At 41.6% G+C, this 20498-nt stretch overlaps 1 protein-coding gene across 3 annotated transcripts in view; it reads right to left on the reverse strand.

Annotated features, from left to right (window-relative positions):
- The window catches only part of MYOM1 (myomesin 1), an 83823-nt gene that overhangs the window by 18692 nt on the left and 44633 nt on the right, over nucleotides 1-20498 (reverse strand). For 2 of the 3 annotated variants that reach the window (XM_083518475.1, XM_083518474.1), the window contains exons 12-25: nucleotides 19487-19686; nucleotides 18119-18175; nucleotides 17551-17675; nucleotides 14986-15169; nucleotides 14155-14329; nucleotides 13144-13265; nucleotides 11965-12282; nucleotides 9423-9619; nucleotides 7403-7529; nucleotides 6054-6238; nucleotides 4317-4431; nucleotides 2975-3131; nucleotides 1870-1976; nucleotides 1682-1726 (exon numbers count right to left, since the gene is read on the reverse strand). In XM_083518475.1, the coding sequence (XP_083374601.1) occupies nucleotides 1682-1726; nucleotides 1870-1976; nucleotides 2975-3131; nucleotides 4317-4431; nucleotides 6054-6238; nucleotides 7403-7529; nucleotides 9423-9619; nucleotides 11965-12282; nucleotides 13144-13265; nucleotides 14155-14329; nucleotides 14986-15169; nucleotides 17551-17675; nucleotides 18119-18175; nucleotides 19487-19686 (2114 nt within the window). The remainder of the gene's footprint in view (nucleotides 1-1681; nucleotides 1727-1869; nucleotides 1977-2974; nucleotides 3132-4316; nucleotides 4432-6053; nucleotides 6239-7402; nucleotides 7530-9422; nucleotides 9620-11964; nucleotides 12283-13143; nucleotides 13266-14154; nucleotides 14330-14985; nucleotides 15170-17550; nucleotides 17676-18118; nucleotides 18176-19486; nucleotides 19687-20498) is intronic. The other variant, XM_083518476.1, reaches the window with a different exon arrangement.

A 20498-nucleotide genomic window follows, 5' to 3' on the forward strand; every position in this document is an offset into this window, starting at 1 on the left:
TGTTTGCCCTTCCTTGTGATCCTTTAGATTGGAACACAGACCAGCAAGGCAACTGCATCTTAATTTGTGGCCTGTTTTTGAATAAGTCTAATCCCCAATAAGCAGGGTCCATGAGCCAGAAGGAGAGGTGAGGGAAGCTTCAAGAAACAGGCACTGAAATGCCCCTGTGAAAAAGCTATTTATTATTACAACACCTGAAGGTAAATAGGAGGCAACCCTATGACCTTGCGTAACTTCTAAACCCAGACCCTCCAAGTGTTCCCATTTTCCAGGTACGTCCCTGATTTAGAGAAGCTGGCCCGGTTTCTGATTTGATCCTGGAATGTCCCACTTTTCCTTTTCCCTAAGAATGTCCCTGCTTTCATTGGAGAAATGTTTTAGGGTATGTAAACCCAAACAAGTTAATGCCACATGTGTCTGTGCTTGCATTAACCCGTGGGTGTAAGAAACACACACACCAAAAAACCAGACTTTGTGCAATGCTACTTGTGTGATGCTGTCAGTTCTGAGGCAGTTTTAGGCCCTTGTATATAATTAGCTGTGAATATTTTAGCCTAAAATAGAACAGAAAGCAAGCACAGGAGTGGTGCAGCTTGGTAATTTTAGACCCTGGACTCAATAGTCTTAAGGAAGTAGACCTTTAGAGAGTGATGTATTAGTTTAATTGTGCACTACACAACTAACATTTCTATTCTCTCCCTCCCCCCCACTGCCTTTCTGTGCTTCAGAAATCTGATATGTAAGAGCAAAACACATACAGCACCCCCCTCCCAAGTTTGCCAATCTGGATTTCAAAAAGTAATACTCTGAGCATGTGCAGCATTCCATTTTAGACTCAAATCACAACACTATAATGACTACAGGAATAAAAAATGTTACAAATGTGAAAATGACATCCTTAACCTTCGGGGAACAGAACCATGTGTTTGTGAAACTGTGACAGAAAAAGAGTCAAGCAAACATCCTGAGGAAGAGATAGTCCCTGCTATGTGTGGACGTTAATCAGGCATCCATTAGAAGTTGATACCTGTAACAGGACCACATCAGACTGTCTCAAGCATTCATATGACCAGTGTCTTTTCTTCTTCAAGGGGTACTCAAGGGTACTCAATACCAGCACATCTTTTTGGTTGTTAAAAACTGTGGCACTATTCGTAACAACTTCATGGTGAGTAAAAAGGTAAAGGTACCCCTGCCCGTACGGGCCAGTCTTGACAGACTCTAGGGTTGTGTGCCCATATCACTTAAGAGGCCAGGGGCCAGCGCTGTCCGGAGACACTTCCGGGTCACGTGGCCAGCGTGACAAAGCTGCATCTGGCAAGCCAGCACAGCACACGGAAACGCCGTTTACCTTCCCGCCAGAGCGGTCCCTATTTATCTACTTGCACCCGGGGGTGCTTTCGAACTGCTAGGTTGGCAGGCGCTGGGACCGAGCAACGGGAGCGCACCCCGCCGCAGGGATTCAAACCGCTGACCTTTCGATCGGCAAGCCCTAGGCGCTGAGGCTTTTACCCACAGCGCCACCCACGTCCCTAACTCATGGTGCGTACTGGCACCTATTTTTCTAGGAAAAAAGGACTGCATATGACTATCCAGCAGGCTGATGCTTGGAAGCCCTTATTTTAAAATATGCCACAAACATTTATGCCTTTTTCCACTTAACTATTTTGTTGTCACTTACCTGGAAATTTGTGTTCATGGCTGAGTGCAAGCAGGCGTTTCATTTCTGCAAGAGAAAGGCAGATGTATGTAGAAAAGAAGCCATTTTTTGGCATATTGGCACATTTTACGGTATGATCATTCATTGCCATGTGACATAAGAGGCAAAGGGAAAGGCTGACAGGTGGACGAAAGAATATTGGTGCTCACCTTCCTCATCTAATGTATAGCTTGATGAGACTCCATCTGTGTCTGTTACAGTACAGGAGTAAATACCCAAATCGTCTTCACTGAGATCTTTAAAGATAGCTTTTGACCTTTAAGACAAAAGAGCTTTGTATAAGCAACCGATACAAGTTAAAATCAAATATCAGAGAACACCCACATACAATATCTGGCAAGTATATGTGTGAGGTACTGTTAGCTCAGGTATTAAGGTGGATTTCATTTATTTTGATAGAATGTTTCAAGCAGTCAGAATTTAGGATGGAAGGATTTCTCAATTTTGGTTCTCTCAATTTCTCATTTTCTCTGTCTTAATTTCAATCTTTCACATTTTGCAGCAGTTTGCTTTTTAGAAAAAATCCTCATCAGCATTTTAGTGCAAATTTCTCCAAACACATTTCTATATGCAATTTCGACTAATTTACACATTTTTTGCAAGCAATTTCTCCTATGCATTTTTTTAAACACTGGTTGGAGAACTGCATTGCAAAATTTAGGTAAGCATGAATTTTGAAGGATTGCGTATTGTTTCAGAGAGTGCAAATCTGATGGATTTTTGCTTTAAATGCAAGCTGATTTGAATTTCTTCTTCATCTTTAGTCAGAGCACAAACTACTGTGGGCTCATGGGTTAAATCTAAAGTGCTGTAAAATAACACAACTTGAGTGTTGAACCAAAGATCAGAAAAATAACATTCAAGAACCAAACTGTCCAATCTGTGACTGGATTTTCCCACACAATTGTATTTCCTAAATTTAGTCACAGGGATGGAGCAATTTGGACTGGGGCTCCGGCAGAGTGTGAGGGGGTCTAGCTTTTTCTCCTGTTGTGTGCTGCAGTCCAGATATAAATTGCACACATATCTGAACTACTGTTTGCTACAAAGAAGAAAAAACCCAATATAGGCACAATATGCCTATGAGTCACTGAATTCTTTTCAATAACATGTATCATTTTGTACTACCAACAGTTTTAGACGGGTCAGACTGGAATCTCATTGTAATAATTTAATCTGCATGTGAAAAGAGCATAAAGAAAACAAGTAACGTGATCCAATAGAAAGAGTCCTTGCATTTCTGACATTTCTTACTTTCCACCTTTGGTGTCAATGGCTAACCGCGAATCATCATCAATTGGTTCATAATTCTTGGACCAGATGAATTTAGAGTCTGCAGTCATCTGATCACATTCAAAGTTCAGGGAAATTACTCCATTGTCATCTACTTCAACCACAACTTCTTTTGTTCCTAGAAGATCAAAATAAAGCATTTTAAAAACTGTCATCTACTTTCTTCAGATGCTGAGCATAAGCAGAATATTGCCTTGGGGAGAAATTAACACTTTTATCATATCAGAGTTCACCAGAAAAAGAGGACCCCTAGCTACAACAGACCCAAGGGATACAGTCTGACTCCCAGGGATACCAACTTGAATAAAATATTGGGGGGCCGAGGTAAGCCCCGCCCCACATAATCGATCACATGATTATCGATCACACACACCATTTGAAAGGGAACGCCCATCAACTTTGTGGGGCCCTGGCCCCCTCAAATATTTTATTGTGTGAGCCAAAGCCCCCACGGCCCCTAGGAGTTGGCTCCTACGCTGGCTTCGGCTGTCAAGCTAAGATTCAAAAATGGAAGAGGCAAGTGTGGAAACAGTTTTCCACTTGGGGAGGCAGGCTTCCGGCTTCCCAATGCCCACTGTGAAAACAAATGCTGGATGAGATGGGCCTTTGGCCTGATCCAGCATGGTTCCCCCTGACAATAAATCTAGTCAATGTCTAGGGCTCAAAATAAGATATATCAAAAAACAGAATAAGAGAGGTGGAAATAATTCAAGGATAGTAAGGATGTGGATAGTATATAAGTAAAGGGGGAAAGTCCTCACTGCCTTAGAATATCGTCCTCCCGGGGGGGGGGGACCCACGGTGTCATTTGATAAGCTGGTGAACAGTACTTCAACTGACGCTTCACCAGTTTTAGTTTGTGTACTTCATCTAACATTGTGCATTTTATATGCTGCCTAAAAATCTGAACAAATATTCAGTGGAACAATGATCCTAAATAATCTCTTGCTACCACCAGAAAAACCTAGGAACAAGGACACTGAAGATTCAGGGTGGGATTATGATTGTTTCTTCTCTTTCTAGAAGAGGAGAGTACATTTATGTCTACCCCTCAGCTTATCCCCACAATCTCCTCTGGTGTCTTCTTGCTTGTGGATTACATCAAATATGTGATGGGGTGGAGTGAAGTAGACTTGTCTAACTCTTCTGTTATTTGAGAGGAGATGCAGGCACTTAAAGAGGTAATGTAAGGTTCAGCTTCCTTTTCATAACTATAGTTCAGACTGTGTTTGTTTCTAATCATTCTTATATATACAGACATTTTTACTTTGCCCTCAGGGGAACCAGTGAAACATGAACAAACCTGGTCGAGTTTCAGCTATTACAGGGTCAGTGGGATCTGAAGGCTTCCCAACTCCAGCTTGGTTTGCTGCTCGTACACGGAACACATAACTGGTGCCTTCTTTTAGGCCAGTGATCTATTGAAAACAAAATTCAGGAGAGCAGTGAGTGAATATTTTTAGGCTGTGCCTGCAGCTTAAGCTATGAAGACTGGTGTCCACCTGAACTTCAGTGTTACTGTTCACAAGATTTGCTTCACAAAGCACTCAAGATGGAGCAGGGCACCATGAGCCACTGAAATGCTCCCATGTTATTAGAATTCTTAGCGGAGACTAAGTAACAGACTAGAGTCATTGGATGCTTCTTATCCATAGTTCTAGAGAGGAACAGTTGCATGTAGAGATACAACCAGCTACCCTGTCATCTCAGGTATTTTCCTTAAAGCTGAAATGCAATGCCCCTGTAGGCACAGGCATACAGACTGTGCACCGCACTATTAACAAAGATTAAAACAGATTTTATTTGTGGTACAAAAACCAACACCACAAATTTAATAAACTACTATGGAAATGTTTTCTAATAACTACACTAGCTTTTTACATGAGCCTTTAGTTTCTCACCCTTTCGCTTCCCAGTGTAGAAGCTGGTTCTCTTCTTATTTTGTTTCTTACTCTGAAGCTATTTCCAACTCATAATGGACTCTATTCATTGACTTGTCTTGAATTTGTTACTTCCTTGATTGCCTATCAGTATGTAGCTCTTCTCTTCTTTGTTCCCTAGATACCACTTCTTTAGGAGTGGTTATAACTTCAACTTGTTCCAGCTGGGTGGGATAACATTGCTTTTGATAACATTGCTTCATTTGTTTGGTTCTCATAGTTCACTTTTCATGCCATCTTCTACATTGCTTCATGTGCTAGAACAGCCCCTTTCACACCATTATGACATGTCTCTCTTCCTTCTTTAAGGTCTTAGAGCCCTAACCCTTCCACAACACCTTAGCTTCACCCTTAATGCCCACCCCCCTACTCTTTATGAAAATCTTTCACCTCCCTTCTGTTTTTTCCTGGTGCATTGACTAGCTTGGACAGGGCAGGCTTTGCTCATTTATGATACAAGTAGTAATCTAGCAACTCCTGGATAGTCACAGGTTTCCCATCCTCGATGCAGGAAATTGTCCAGCCAAACCCAAGCATAGGTTTAAGTCCCTTTTGGGAGCCATTTCACAATATGTGTAATTCTCCCATTGAAACCAATGGGATTTAAAAGTGCTTAGCATTGGTTAGACTTTGCCCATCCTTGGAAAGGACTCAAGACTCTAAATGCAGATAATCCTATGTTTAGGACCAGTTCTGTGAAACTGTATATTCAAATGTTATAGAAATAGAAATCATAAATTTGTGGTAAAACAAGATGACATGGTGTGGTGTATATATAAAAAAAAGAGCCATCTTGTCATATAGTTTCCAGCACATGTCTGAACAGAATGCTCATGAGCTTGAGTGGCTCATTTGTTCAGCAAATATATGCAACCACTGAACACGTCATCCTATTTGCTTAACACTCTACTTCTATTTCTGATGTAGTGAATCAGATTTCCTCCCAATGCAACTGCAGTAGATTTTTATGGGTGTGACTGAAGGCAAAACAGTTCCTAAGCAATCTAAAACCACAAGGAATTGCCAGAAAAATGAAATGTGTAACAATTAGGGTTCAGTATCAGTCATCATACAATTATTTGTTCCCTAAACTGGCTTACCTTGAAGAATTTGTTTGCAACAGCTTTCTCGTTCACACTCCTCCAATGTTCCTCTGGTGCATCTGTTTTTTTCATGTCAACATAAAAACCAGTTACAGGACTTCGGCCAATGTAAATTGGTGGTTTCCACAATATAACCAAAGAATCTTTCCTAATTTCACTGCATGACAAATCATGGGGTGGTCCTGAAAGATAAGCAAATGACAGAAGAATACAACTGAGGTCACAATAGTGATTAGCACATAATACAGAAGAAATAATAGCAACAACAACCTTTAATCTAATTGTGACCTAAACTTAACTCATATTAAAAAAGAAAATGATGTTACCATGACTTTCATCTCTCTTTATCCATGCTACATCACCATGAAAGAAGAGCATCCCATTTTGAATATTTGTACACTTCAATTTGCTTGGCAAATTTTGGAGAACCAAATAGGTGTTTATATTTAGAAGAGCCCTGTTTGTCATATTAAGGTCATATTAAAGGCTGTCCAGGCTCCTGGTTCAAAATCCAACAGTGGGTGCTCTGACTTTTGAGTAAGGAAAGAATTTTTTTAAGACAGATTAATGATATAGACCCAGCAGCAACAGAAGAGCTATTTCATTTACAGAGCTCACAAGGTTAGCTGAGATGGACCCAATCTAGGAAAAATGGCCAAGGAACTTGAGTTCAGGGTTAGTTATAAGAAGCTCAAGGCTGCAAGAGAGCGAGGTGTTCTAATAAGTTTTCCATGCCCACCAATTCAGCTTTGAAACTGAGATGGGCATAGCCTTTGAGTGCCTGTTCCTATATCACCAGCTAGCCTGCGAGCAGGTACATAGTCTAGCTGGAAACATCTAATCCCTTCTCCTAAGGTGGCACCTGGTCCTGGGAGAGAGCCTCGGACCCAGCTGCTTGGCTACTCTAGTCTGCAACCCCAAGCCCTCCCCAAATTCCAACAATCTCTCTTCCAGGGGAGGGAGCTGGAAGTCCTATTTCCGTAGTAGAGCCAGATAGGACTGGGAGAAGGGGAGGACTTGTTCTTGTCTTGCCCTTCCATTCATTCTCATCTTCCTCCAGAGCCTGCCATCCTGGGGCAGAGCCCGATGGAACCAAGGAAACCATGACAAAGGCCCTGAAGATAGTAGGAGCTATCTTCAAAATCTAACAACTTTTTAGAAAGTGTTTAGCACTCACAGAAGCATTTTTTTCCTAACAGCAAGTAGCCTGTTAGGATCACACATAAATTGCTATCCCAGTTGGCATACTGTGTATTTCCTTCTTATCTTGTGGAAAGTTCAGTTTGGCATGTCAGATTGAAGAAGGCTACTCCTACCAACTCTAAAGACTGCATACTGCTTCTAACCTGGAACAGCAATGGTCCATTCTTCACATTTGAAGGACTTGCTAGCTGGAGAAGGAGGGCCAAGGCCAGCTAGGTTAGCAGCAGCCACTTGAAACTGGTACGTCATATTTTCCTTCAAGTCATGGAGCTACATAATGGATAGGGGGAGAAAAAGTTAATATGGCATGCAACATTTTAGTGAACAATTCATTAATCTTTAATGTTGCAAATGATACTTCATATTGCCTTCATATATAGATATATCTATACACACACACACACACACACGCATACATAGATAGATATAGATAGATAGATGATAGATAGATAGATAGATAGATATAGATCAGGCAATGGCAAACTCGGCCCTCCAAATGTTTTGGGACTACAACTCCCATCATCCCTATCTAACAGGACCAGTGGTCAGGGATGATGGTAAGTGTAGCCCCAAAACATATGGCGGGCCAAGTTTGCCTATGCCCGATATAGATATATAGACACACATATATAGAGCCATTTTCATAGAATCATAGAATCATAGAGTTGGAAGAGACCACAAGGGCCATCGAGTCCAACCCCCTGCCAAGCAGGAAACACCATCAGAGCACTCCTGACATATGGTTGTCAAGCCTCTGCTTAAAGACCTCCAAAGTAGGAGACTCCACCACACTCCTTGGCAGCAAATTCCACTGTCGAACAGCTCTTACTGTCAGGAAGTTCTTCCTAATGTTTAGGTGGAATCTTCTTTCTTGTAGTTTGGATCCATTGCTCCGTGTCCGCTTCTCTGGAGCAGCAGAAAACAACCTTTCTCCCTCCTCTATGTGACATCCTTTTATATATTTGAACATGGCTATCATATCACCCCTTAACCTCCTCTTCTCCAGGCTAAACATGCCCAGCTCCCTTAGCCGTTCCTCATAAGGCATCGTTTCCAGGCCTTTTACCATTTTGGTTGCCCTCCTCTGGACACGTTCCAGTTTGTCAGTGTCCTTCTTGAATTGTGGTGCCCAGAACTGGACACAGTACTCCAGGTGTGGTCTGACCAGAGCAGAATACAGTGGCACTATTACTTCCCTTGATCTAGATGCTATACTCCTATTGATGCAGCCCAGAATTGCATTGGCTTTTTTAGCTGCCGCGTCACACTGTTGGCTCATGTCAAGTTTGTGGTCAACCAAGACTCCTAGATCCTTTTCACATGTACTGCTCTCAAGCCAGGTGTCACCCATCTTGTATTTGTGCCTCTCATTTTTTTGCCCAAGTGCAATACTTTACATTTCTCCCTGTTAAAATTCATCTTGTTTGTTTTTGCCCAGTTCTCTAATCTGTCAAGGTCGTTTTGAAGTGTGATCCTGTCCTCTGGGGTGTTAGCCACCCCTCCCAGTTTGGTGTCATCTGCAAATTTGATCAGGATGCCCTTGAGTCCATCATCCAAGTCATTGATAAAGATGTTGAATAAGACCGGGCCCAAGACAGAACCCTGTGGCACCCCACTAGTCACTCTTCTCCAGGATGAAGAGGAACCATTGATGAGCACCCTTTTATATGCCTGATTTAGAAATAGTCGTAACTTGCACCTTCAATCTGCATCAGGCTTAAGATCCTACAATGACACAAGTCAAGCAGCTTTCTGATGCTGTCAACCCATGCATTGCTTTTTAATTTTTACCTACAAAAGTATAGACTACACAGACATAGAGAACATATCCAATACACTAATTATGTCTGATAACTGCAAACAAAACTACATTAAGAGAAGAAAATATAATAGAATGAGTGCAATTAAAATAGCATGCAGAGCAAAATAAATAAATCAGATTATAGGTTTGGATCCGAAAATAAATTAACCTAAGGAGTTCATGTAAGCTAAGGTTCTTGTCCCTTCTTTCTACCAGCAACCACCTGCACCACCAAAAAGCCTCTCCAAAGTGTTTGGATGTGGGGCTCTTGAATAACATCGGAAGAATGGGCTTGGGGAACAGGTAATGCCAAAAATCAGGCAGAGGTCTAGTGTCTAGCAGTAATAAAACCAATCTCTTACCCTGTATGCCCTCTCACTAACTGCCTTAATGTTAGCCTCTTTCCACTCTCCAGGTTTTCCACCAATCACTTCCCGGTAATTCACATAATAGCCAGTTATATCAGCTCCACCGACAGTTTTTGGCTGTTTCCATCCAAGGACCATTGAGTCATGAACACTTTCAAGCACCGTGATGTCATATGGTGGAGATGGAGGAGCTGTTTTAGAGGGAATAGTTTATAGTTATGACAGAAGTTATAGAAAGGTTATGATAAGACGTTAGTCAAATCAAACATTTGTTTGGATTCAGATCTCTCCCAAACAAAATTCTAGCAGTCCACAGAAACACTTCCTGGATAATGAATACAGGCTTCCGAAATCCATGTTATGCAAGAGAAGAGACCTTTTGGAACTTGCTGTTTAGAAAAAAATGTGACCTAGGGTGAATGTGACTTCAGCTCTTAAGAAATGATAAGTCTACTTCAAAACAATGAAAATGCAGAATGAAAACTATGGTAGAATTGTGCTTTAAAAATGTCTGGAGATGTCAGTGATCTACATTCTTTTGCTAAATTCATTCCCGCTCCCTTACAGGTTTAAAAATAAAAAAATAAAACCAACCCTCTTCATGTTTGATGGTATAATTGCACATCTTGGCATACCTACCTTACAGAAAGTATATGCACATCTTAAGACAGCAGACCAACTGAAGGATAACTGAAAATATTTGGAGCAATGCTTTTATATATGGTAAGAAAAAAAATGAAGGAAATAACTTTCCAATCACAACATTCACACGTGGTATTTTCTTCCTGTAACTGCAATGTCATGTTGATATAGACCTTACCTGTCACTGGTCATTATTAATTATGGTCAGATTTCACCTCTTGGGTGTTGTTATGGTGGGAATTCCACCATTCAATTGATTAATCCCTTTTGCAGAAGTTTATCATATCCCAACTTGATTTAATTAGAAAAAGGAACTTACTAAATTTCCAAAGGAATCTTTGCAATCAACTGTGTGGATTTTCACAAGATCTATGGGACAAGCTTTCCTTAAAGCCCATTTGTAAAAGAGAAATAAGAACCAGTAACCAGATGGAGCAAGGATTTTTCAGCAGGTGCCTTGAGGTTATGTGAATTATCTGCTGCTGAGGTCCATCCCTCTGCTTACCTCTGTGGCCTTCATTAAACAAAGAGGTTTGTTACTTTCAATTGGATTTAGAAGTTGAATTGAGGTTGTTGTTTTGGCCTTTTGGCTGGATTTCGAATTGTAGTCCTGGAGTGGGGGGTGTGGGTGTTGCAAGCTGTAATGAATCTAATGGGGATAAGATGGGGAACGTTTTCCAATAAATAAGATTTAATTATGGCTCACTGAATTTACTGTTACCATAACACGTTTGTAGAAATGGTCCATTACCCAGGTTCAGGTTAAGCTTATCCATATTCAGGTATGTGTGAACTGATGCATTAGCAACCATGCCTCAAAGCAAAGGCTTAAATTAGATGATCACAGGCCTATCTCAAATCTATTATTTTATAATCTACAGTATGCTGTATATAGTATTTTGCTGTTCTGTTTCATAGACTAGAATAGCAGACAGATCTTCACTATCTCCGTGGAGAGTGTAGATTCACATCTTGCACTTAATTGTAAGCCACCTTCTGCCCATGCAGGTTTAAATGGAATGTGAACATTCTGCTTTCAGGATGTGAAAAACAAGTATGGGGCCTATCTGCTCTGCTGTCCTAGGTACTGCTTATACACTTAAATGCCTTTAGTATTTAACCTGATGGTTTCAGGTGGACATTGTTTTTCTCTATTTGGTCAGATCCTCAATGGGAAGAAACAATCTGATCCTAAAAACTACTACTGCTCACCCCCTCTCTGGTGGTTGCCAAGTCCCCTTTTTCCTTTTTTTTAATCTTGTTTGTTCCTTTGCCTGTTCTTTCACTGGTTGCCTGCAATTTTGTCAGTGTTTCACTCATGGGTGGGTGTGTCAATTTATTGCATTTTTGTGGGGTTCTGAACTTTTTTGTTCTGTGAAATGGGTATTTTGCAGTCTTTTAGATTGCCAAATGTGCCTCCAGGCCTCAAAAGATTGGCAAATTCCGATCTACTAGGTAACAAAAATGGTGATGATATACCAAACAATGATTGTGTGTCCAACTTGTTCTTCCCTTTTTCACTTCCACTGTACCATGATTTTGCAAAAAATAAATACAAAGTGCTAAGAAAGCATAAATGTCACCAAGCTGATATTGATGTGGCATATGTATTTTTTTTACAATTAACTAGAATAAACCTAAACAACACTAATCAATTAGCAAATGAATGCAACATGCAAGCTCGTTGTTAGATGCAACATATATATGTGCCATAGCTCTAATTGCCAGTATACATAATGACCTTTGATAGAGAGCAGAGCATTTATTAGATGGAGATGGTGGAAAATGTAGCATTGGCAAGGATGAGTTTTCGGAGCTTGGATGATCACAGATGATTAAGTGTCTGAAATGAAGGCGCTAAATGATGAAAGCACCGCATATGACCAACGCTCACCTATATCACCTTTCTTTTTCATTCTCTGCAGTGCTGAGTGGTCCTCAGGACGAGACTTACTTGCCTGCTTGGTAGCTGCTTTTTGTGGTGCAGGAGATGGAACTTTTTCACTCACTTTATTGTCTGTCGGACTCCTCTGCTTACCAGAGCTATCGGGCACTGTTTGCCTGTTAGGTTTAGCATTGCGTTTTAACAAAGCATCTGTGTCAAAGATAGGCTGGGAGGACTCATGCATGCCTTCCCAGTTGGCAGTGTGGTCTGTTAGTCCATCAGCTTTACCACTTAGTCCAGGACATACATCATGAAGCAATCCTCCCCCTAAAATTGCCAGAAAACAACAAAGACATTTGAAATTAGAGTCCATTCATTCCCGGTTCTCCATTATTCAAATGAATGAAGAAATGGACACAAAGCATGACAGAGACAGGACATTCAAAAGATACACTCACAGACAATACACTGTATGGTTTGATTTATATGAAATTGTCATGAGCATATAATACCATACACCTCAGCAGTTAATACTTGCATGCTGTTAAGATTCTTCTGAATGTTAGACTGAACAATGTCCATTATATTGAAAGTACTACATTAACGCTCAACTATTTGGAGGGATATATGATCTGTTAAAGAAACCTCAGAAGCATGTTACATAGATTATCTCCGAAGTTGCAAAGTTCTTCAATTAATAGGATTATTAATGCACGGATCATTCCAAATATCTCAACAGTAAAATACAATATAAATAAAAAGACTTTGGAACATGAAGACATAGAAATCATTGTATTATTGGAATCAAGCAATGAAGCAAATTAGGCATGGAAATTAACAAGCATACTTTTGCAAGCTAGGGCATGTTAGAGGTGAAATATATACCACTGCATGGAATCAGACTGCCAGGTCATTTGAGAGAATGATGTGAGGTGAACTTATTTTCTATACAGAGTTACAGGGAACACACCCAAGGAAGTCTGGGATGGTGAAGGTGAGAAGTCTACAAGTGCATGGTGACTGGATGATGACTGTGAAACGATGAAAGTGAAATACAAAATATTACCAATGCATAGTCAATGTGCACAAACAGTACTGCAAATAAATATTATTAGTTAATTGCACCCCTTTCTTTAATACTCGTAATGCTGTTTTCCACTTCTGGTATAGGAACGAGAGGTCACTTACCAATAGCTGCCTTGACTTCAATGGCTTCTGACTCCTGCGAATACTCACTGAGTCCTGCTGCATTAACAGCTCTGACACGGAAAGTGTAGTGATCCCCAGTAGTAAGTCCATGGCAAGTAAATCTAAAGTAAAACACCACTAATGACTGCGCCATCAGATTTCAGATTTTGCAAACAATTGAGCCCTTCTATGATATGCTGCATTAAAAAGTTCCAAGAACCCAAGGTATGGACTATGAAAGATATCTCAGATGGGGTAGCACTGTATTACTGCATTCTGGTGCAGTTTTCATAAGCAAGCATTTCGGCAGGACTATGTATTTAGAAACACAATTAAGGGAGGGCAGGAAAAACAATCCCAGCTTGTGTTTCAGATTACTTGCAATTATTCCTTGTATTTAGTCCTTTATTTTTTGCTAACTCAATGCTTCTACCTACTGCAAGGGAAATATTCTAAACATGAAATGGGCCTATGCATTATGTATACCAAGGACACAGATCCTGTTACTGTAAACTGTGTTTGGATAACATTGCTATTGTTATTATGAGGTGTGTTTTTTTAAGAAGCAGGGTAAATGCTCTTAAAATAGACTCCCTTTTGGCAATCCCATATTCAATACAGCCTTACAGAGATTGTTGTCCCTGCAAAAGTGAAATCACAAATGGTGCCCCTGTATATTCTTCTCTAAAAATAAAACATATTTCTCTGGATGAGATATTATAACAACTATTGGGCAAAATCCAAGAGTGTCCGTCCTTCAGCAGATGTCCTCTTTTGCAACAATAGCCTTATTATAATTATTCACTTTGTGCCAGCAAATAAGTGATTAGAATTGGAAATGCCATTTGCTGCAGAAGCATAATATCACAAACCACAACGTTATTCCAAACACATTAATTTGAAGTTGAGGAAAGGTATTCTTTAACTTTGAAGTATTTTTAAAAACCTGGCAAGCTGTCTTTTAGCACATAAAAAAGTTCAAACTTCCCATCCAACCATTAATCTACTTACCTTGTGCCTTTCACGGGATTATTGTTGCATGGTTCCCAGTGACCAGATCCGACTTTGCTTGCTTCTACGTAATATCCAATCAACTCTTTTGCATCTTTGGATTCTGTCCAAGTGACAACTACTGAGGTGTCTGTATTTCTGACAGGTACAAGATGGCTAGGAGGACTAGGAATATCTAGAGACAAAGTATAAAAGTACCAAAACAAGTTAATGGTCACCATTGTTGACATTAATACACCGGATACCTACGTTTCTGTTACTTGTGCTAAATGTAATGCTGAAATCTATCAAGTGGCTAATAATTAGAGGAAATTGTGAGCAGATCACATCTTTTGTGTACAGGTACCTCGATTCTTATGCTTATTTTAATTACATGATAGCAGCTTTGCATGGGTGTGTGCATGAATAAATAAATAAATAGTGAAGGAAATCCACCATCCATTTATTTATCCCCCCCAACCCCATACACCAATCTGCAGGCTTATCTGTTGGCTTTGGAAAGGCGGTGCGAGGGCTCTGGCAGAGTCCTAGAGCCCTCCTTCTACCTTCCCAAAGCTGGGGAAACACTTACTGGGCTTAGAGAAGGAGAAAGGAGGGCTAAAGGACCCTGCCAAAGTTGGGCAAGCAACCCTCCACCTTGACTGCATTAGGAGAGATACTGCAGTGAAACAGCATTGATCACAAAGCGTGGGTTGAACTGAAGGCAATGTGAAAAAATGGAAACACATATAAAAGCCAACACACTCCCATTCAAGGGAGAAAAAGAAACAAGTTCATAAAAATACTGAGGCATCTAAAGTTGATCCACAGTGGCCTGCACTGGACACTTACCAAGTTTGTCACGAACCACAGTGGCTTCAGTGGCTTCTGAGGGCTCACCAATTCCAGCTGAATTACAGCAACGGACACGGAACTGGTAGGACTTCCCTTCAGCTAAGTCAAAAAGTGCAAAGCGAGGGGACTTTACAGGTATCTCTGTGTTCACTCTCTGCCAGTTTTCGGTTCCTGTAACACACTGAAATGGGAAGTTCAGAATTGGACAAAATCAGTATCTTACAAGAAACTTTGCAGCTGTCCAGCAGAAAGTAACAAATTATTCACATTCTTACAGGGATTCATTGTGCTTCATCATTGAGTTGGAACACACTTTTTGTGGTGGGAGACTTGCAGCTAATGGAAAGCAGATTTGCCAGCTGCAGCAGAAATGATCAGATGCTTTGTGGATAATATTCTCATACCCAACTTCGTTTTAGAGACTAACTATAACCTATTTTGAGGTAATAAAGCATGTGCATTTGGTGGATAATTCTTTTTACATTTGGCTGAAGATGAGCAGTGGAATTACACCACAGTAATTTTGTTTGGGGGGGGGGGGGAAGATGTAAAACAAAAACAAAAAAACCCCACTGGCTTCCATCCTAGAAACAAATCTTCTGTGAGCAGATCAAGGAAAGCTCGGCAATCTTCAGAAGTGGGTTTGGGGGACAGTAGGAGACAGTGGGAAAGTCCACTGCTGCATGCTTCCTTCTGGGTGCAGTTCTCAGGATCCAACTCATTCAGCATTAGAAAATACATCTCGGGGGCGGGGTTTAAAAGTCAGTGAGGCGTAATGGTTAGAGTGTTGGACTAGGACCTGGGAGACCAGGGTTTGAATCCCCACTCAGCCATGAAGCTCACAGAGTGATCTTGGGCCAGTCACCATCTCTTAGCTTAACCTACCTCACAGGGTTGTTGTGAGGATGAAACGGGGAGGACGAGAACCACGCACCCCACCTTAAAATCATTGGAAGATCAAAGGTGGTATATAAATGTAATAAATAAATAAAAACTTGGAGAACAAGTTTTTAATCCTGGTATGACTTCTGAGTTAGGCTCCCCATCTTTAGGAGAGGTTTGGGGTGGGAATCACCATCAGCCCCAGAGGTCCTTACTAACTTGGACACACCAGTGCAAGAGGAGCCCATTATGCCAGTGCTACTTCATTCTGTGGAGCTGGAGTTGCCATCCTCTGACAGCAAGGACTCCAGTGCAGAAGCCATGGGGAGCTATGGCCTCTCCAAAACAGTGTTGAAGCCAATGACTCTTAAAGCAGGCTAGGTAAAGGTAAAGGGACCCCTGACCATCAGGTCCAGTCGTGGCTGACTCTGGGGTTGCATTGCTCATCTTGCTTTATTGGCCAAGGGAGCCGGCGTACAGCTTCCGGGTCATGTGGCCAGCATGACTAAGCCACTTCTGGCAAACCAGAGCAGCGCACAAAAACACCATTTACCTTCCTGCCGGAGCGGTACCCATTTATCTACTTACACTTTAACGTGCTTTCGAACTGCTAAGTTGGCAGGAGCAGGGACCGAGCAACGGGAGCTCACCCCGTCATGGGGATTTGAACCGCCGACCTTCTGTTCGGCAAGTCCTAGGCTCTGTGTTTTAACCCACAGCGCTACCCGACCCCTTTAAAGCAGGCTAGGTCCCCTTAAATAAGGCTGCCGTACGTCCAGATTTTCCCGGACATTACTGGGATTTCAAAGGTGGAATTGATGTCCCGGGGGGGGGGGGATTTCCGAAAGGCAGCACTTTGTCCTGGATCTTAGGCAAGAAAATAAAAAAACGTAAATGTAAAAAAAAAGAGCTCAACTTTTGGTGTCTTGGTTTTTACTTTTTGAAACGTGGCAACCCTACCTTAAAAGAAGCTCTTCTCACTGAAGGCAGAGCTAGAGTCCCACAGTTCCTATTTAAGGCTCAGCCTAAGGTTGAATTGTGTTGGGACAACATTTGAGCTCTGTTCTTATGAAGCTACCAGCCACAGAGAGCAAAACCTAGAAGCTGCTCTGCTGTGCCTTGCTGAGTTGTTGTCTTCAGTGTGTCCCCACTGGAGCCAGAATCCTCAAATCCAAGGCCATTGCTTGGAACAGAACATACGCATTCCCAACTATGCTACTAATCAGTTTGTGTGAGCACAGACGGCTGCTCTTATTTTTAGACAGGATTCTAGTTAAGACTGAATCTATTTCTATACCGCATTAAGAAAAGGAGTTCATGACAAAAGGACTTGACCTACTTGTGAGCTTCCCACAGGGATTTGGTTGGCTAACAGAATGTTAAACTAGACGAGCCTTTGGCTTGAACCAGCAGGTCTCTTCTCATGTTCTTATGAGGAAAGGAAATGGCAAACCCTTCTCAAAAATATGTTTCTGATACCTATTCAATATTTTCCTTTCAGTTTGATTCCCCCCCCCCCTGCTCCCAATCTTAACACTGGTTGGAGATTTTTGCCTTTGATGTGGAGTGGAAAAAATAAAAAAAAGAAAAAGGTACCAGCCTGCTGTTCTTCGTCTGAGGATAAAATGTGGCTTGTGGGGAAATGAATGAGAAAACTATGCTCTGGCACTGTAGTTTTACCTTTTCAACGAAGTACATGACACCCTCATGGCCCCGCTCAAACGGAGGTTTCCAACCGAGCACAATATAGTTCTTTGTGGCTTCTGTAACATGAAGGTCTAAAGGTGGTCCAGGAACAATGCCCTCTGTATAAAAGAGTGAAGAAAGAAAGGCCTTTATATATTTAACGCCATAAATTGAAACTACCACAGAGGAGCAGAGCAGGCAGTCTGCAAAACTATTGATGCAGTTCCTTTCTGTGAGATCAAGCAATTTGAGGCCAGAGATTTAGACACTTTATTTCTCTCAAGAATATAGATTTAAAAGGAATTTTCAACCCAACACAATTTCCACAGATGTGCTTTGTTCATATAGGTGGGCACAATTTGTTGCAAAATTCAATATTCCTCATTATTTTAAATTTCGGGGGAATTATCAGCTGCCTCACAGAATTAGTTTGTAGGAAAGTTTTCTTGAGGGAAGTCGTGGCAAAAAAAAGATTGCAACCAGTTTAAAATCTGCAATCCAGACATGTTCTAAAAGCTAAATAGAATCCAGATCATCCTCCTTTCAGAGGAATTTTGCTCACCTGTAGGTTCCTCCTCAGTGACAATAATCTGTCCAGTCCAGGGGGCAGAGGGGTGACCTGAAACAAAGTCAGAGCTTAGGCAGACATGGGTATATGTGGGAAAACACTGCATCTTACTAACACAGTTGCTTTTTAAACAAGGGTTCCTACCTATGACAGCACCATTTCATTAAGTAAGAGAATGTATTAATCATTTCTAGTTGCTGGCAGAGAGCCTGCCTCAAATACAGTGCATCAACATTCTGGCTACAGTGGTTACTGAACTAAGTTGAAGCTTTGTAGCTGTAGATCTGGAAACAAACTAATTCAATATACGTTTGAACCAGGCTTAAATATATTCCTATAAAATAAAGAATCAATCCTCTCTACCGCAACATGATTGAAAAGAGAGCTTAAAAAGTCACACAACTATATATAGAAGGTATTCCTTGGTATCTTGAAACACATGAGAACTGAAAGAGAATACTTCAACACCATCCCAGCCATGGTCAGCCAAAAATGTTGAAGTGGGTGCATTTTAGATTAGAGCTGTGGTGTGGGATGAACCATTGGCAGCATAAAGAATTATTCAGATAAAGTTCAGTATGTATTGAGGTTAAAAAGCTTCCTTTGACTATGAAGGCAAGATACCGACAAGTCTATCTGAAGCAAGAACATTTAAAGGACTGGATAAAAACATTATGCATGTTAGAACATAAAGTAAAAGGTAGAGGTACCCCTGCCCGTATGGGCAAGTCATGTCCGACTCTAGGGTTGTGTGCTCATCTCACTTAAGAGGCCGGGAGCCAGCGCTGTCCGCAGACACTTCTGGGTCACGTGGCCAGCGTGACAAAGCTGCTCTGGCGAGCCAGCACCAGCGCAGCACACGGAAACGCCGTTTACCTTCCCGCTATAAAGCGGTACCTATTTATCTACTTGCACTTAGGAGTGCTTTTGAACTGCTAGGTGGGCAGGAGCTGGGACCAAAAGACGGGAGCTCACCCCGCCGCGGGGATTCGAACCGCCGACCATGCGATCGGCAAGCCCTAGGCGCTGAGGTTTTACCCACAGCGCCACCCGCGTCCCATTAGAACATAGGGCTGCCATTCAAAATGTGGTCTCTGTTGTGGTAAAATTATCTAACACAGCTTGTTTCTGGAGAGTGTGTTCCAGGGCTGGTCCTGATGCTGAGTATATCAGATAGATAAGTGGGGATGCGAAAGAAATGCTGGGAGAAATATGGAAGAGTTTGGTCTTGGCAAATCCTAATTTGCATGATGCAGTTTGCTTTACTCTTGCTCCCTCTAGTGGAAGGACTCTTTGGTCACAACCTCCACAAATTCAAAATTTTCAACCTCTCGATAGGATGAGTATTAGGAAGACTCTTACTTCTAAGTCTGGCCCTATCAGCAGGATCCAGGGCTGCAACAGGCTCTGAAATCCGGGATGGAATGCTCACGCCAGCATTATTCACAGCTCGGACTCGGAATATGTAGGAGCGCCCTTCTATTAAACCTGTGACTGGGAAGCGAGCAAACTTCACTGGTGTCTCATTGCACTGGGACCAGTGGGTAGTGCCAACTTCACATCTGAAAAACAAAAACAGAACTGTTTTCAATGACAAAGAGAAGTTACAAAGCTATTCCAGAATCTCCCCAAATATTTGCTCATGTAATGCTGGCTTGAATATATATATTTGCTCTTGGGTGGGGGGAATATAGAAATAAACTGGAACTCAATTACTTTGTGTGGATGCTGACATTTCACTCTCCTTGCAGCCTTTTCAGGAAATAAAATGAAAAGAACAAACATTTCCTTAAAACAACACTGTCAGCTAAGAACACCCAAATGCATACTAAACATGGGGAGGGGCTTCCATTGTCCCAGGTGCTGTTTGGTCTCCCTTTCCTCTTGATCAGGGGTAATGTCAGTTCACTTACTGAGTCACCCGAGTTTTTCCCTGTAGACAAATGTGTATCAAAATGTCAGCTGTGCAAAACAAACTGTATTGCATGAAGTGGCCTTTATTCCCTCAGATGACCCAAGTAGAATTTTAATCCCAAAGGATTATAAATACAGCGGTACCTCGGAAGTCGAACGGAATCTGTTCCAGAAGTCCATTTGATTTCCAAAATGTTCAGAAACCAAGGTGCAGCTTCTGATTGGCTACAGGAAGCTCCTGCAGCCAATTGGAAGCTGCGTCAGCCGTGTCGGACATTCGGGTTCCAAAGAATGTTTGCAAACTAGAACACTCACTTCCGGGTTTGCGGCGTTCGGGAGCCAAAACCTTTGAGTCGCAAGGTGTTCGTCAACCAAGGTACGACTGTACAGTAATGTGACATGAGCACCCTGAACACCTTCTTCTCCACATGTTCACAATGCATTGAAGAAAAAGTAAGAC

Source organism: Podarcis liolepis, assembly GCF_965112155.1.
Source record: "Podarcis liolepis genome assembly, chromosome: 8".
In the NCBI taxonomy this organism is placed as follows: domain Eukaryota; kingdom Metazoa; phylum Chordata; class Lepidosauria; order Squamata; family Lacertidae; genus Podarcis; species Podarcis liolepis.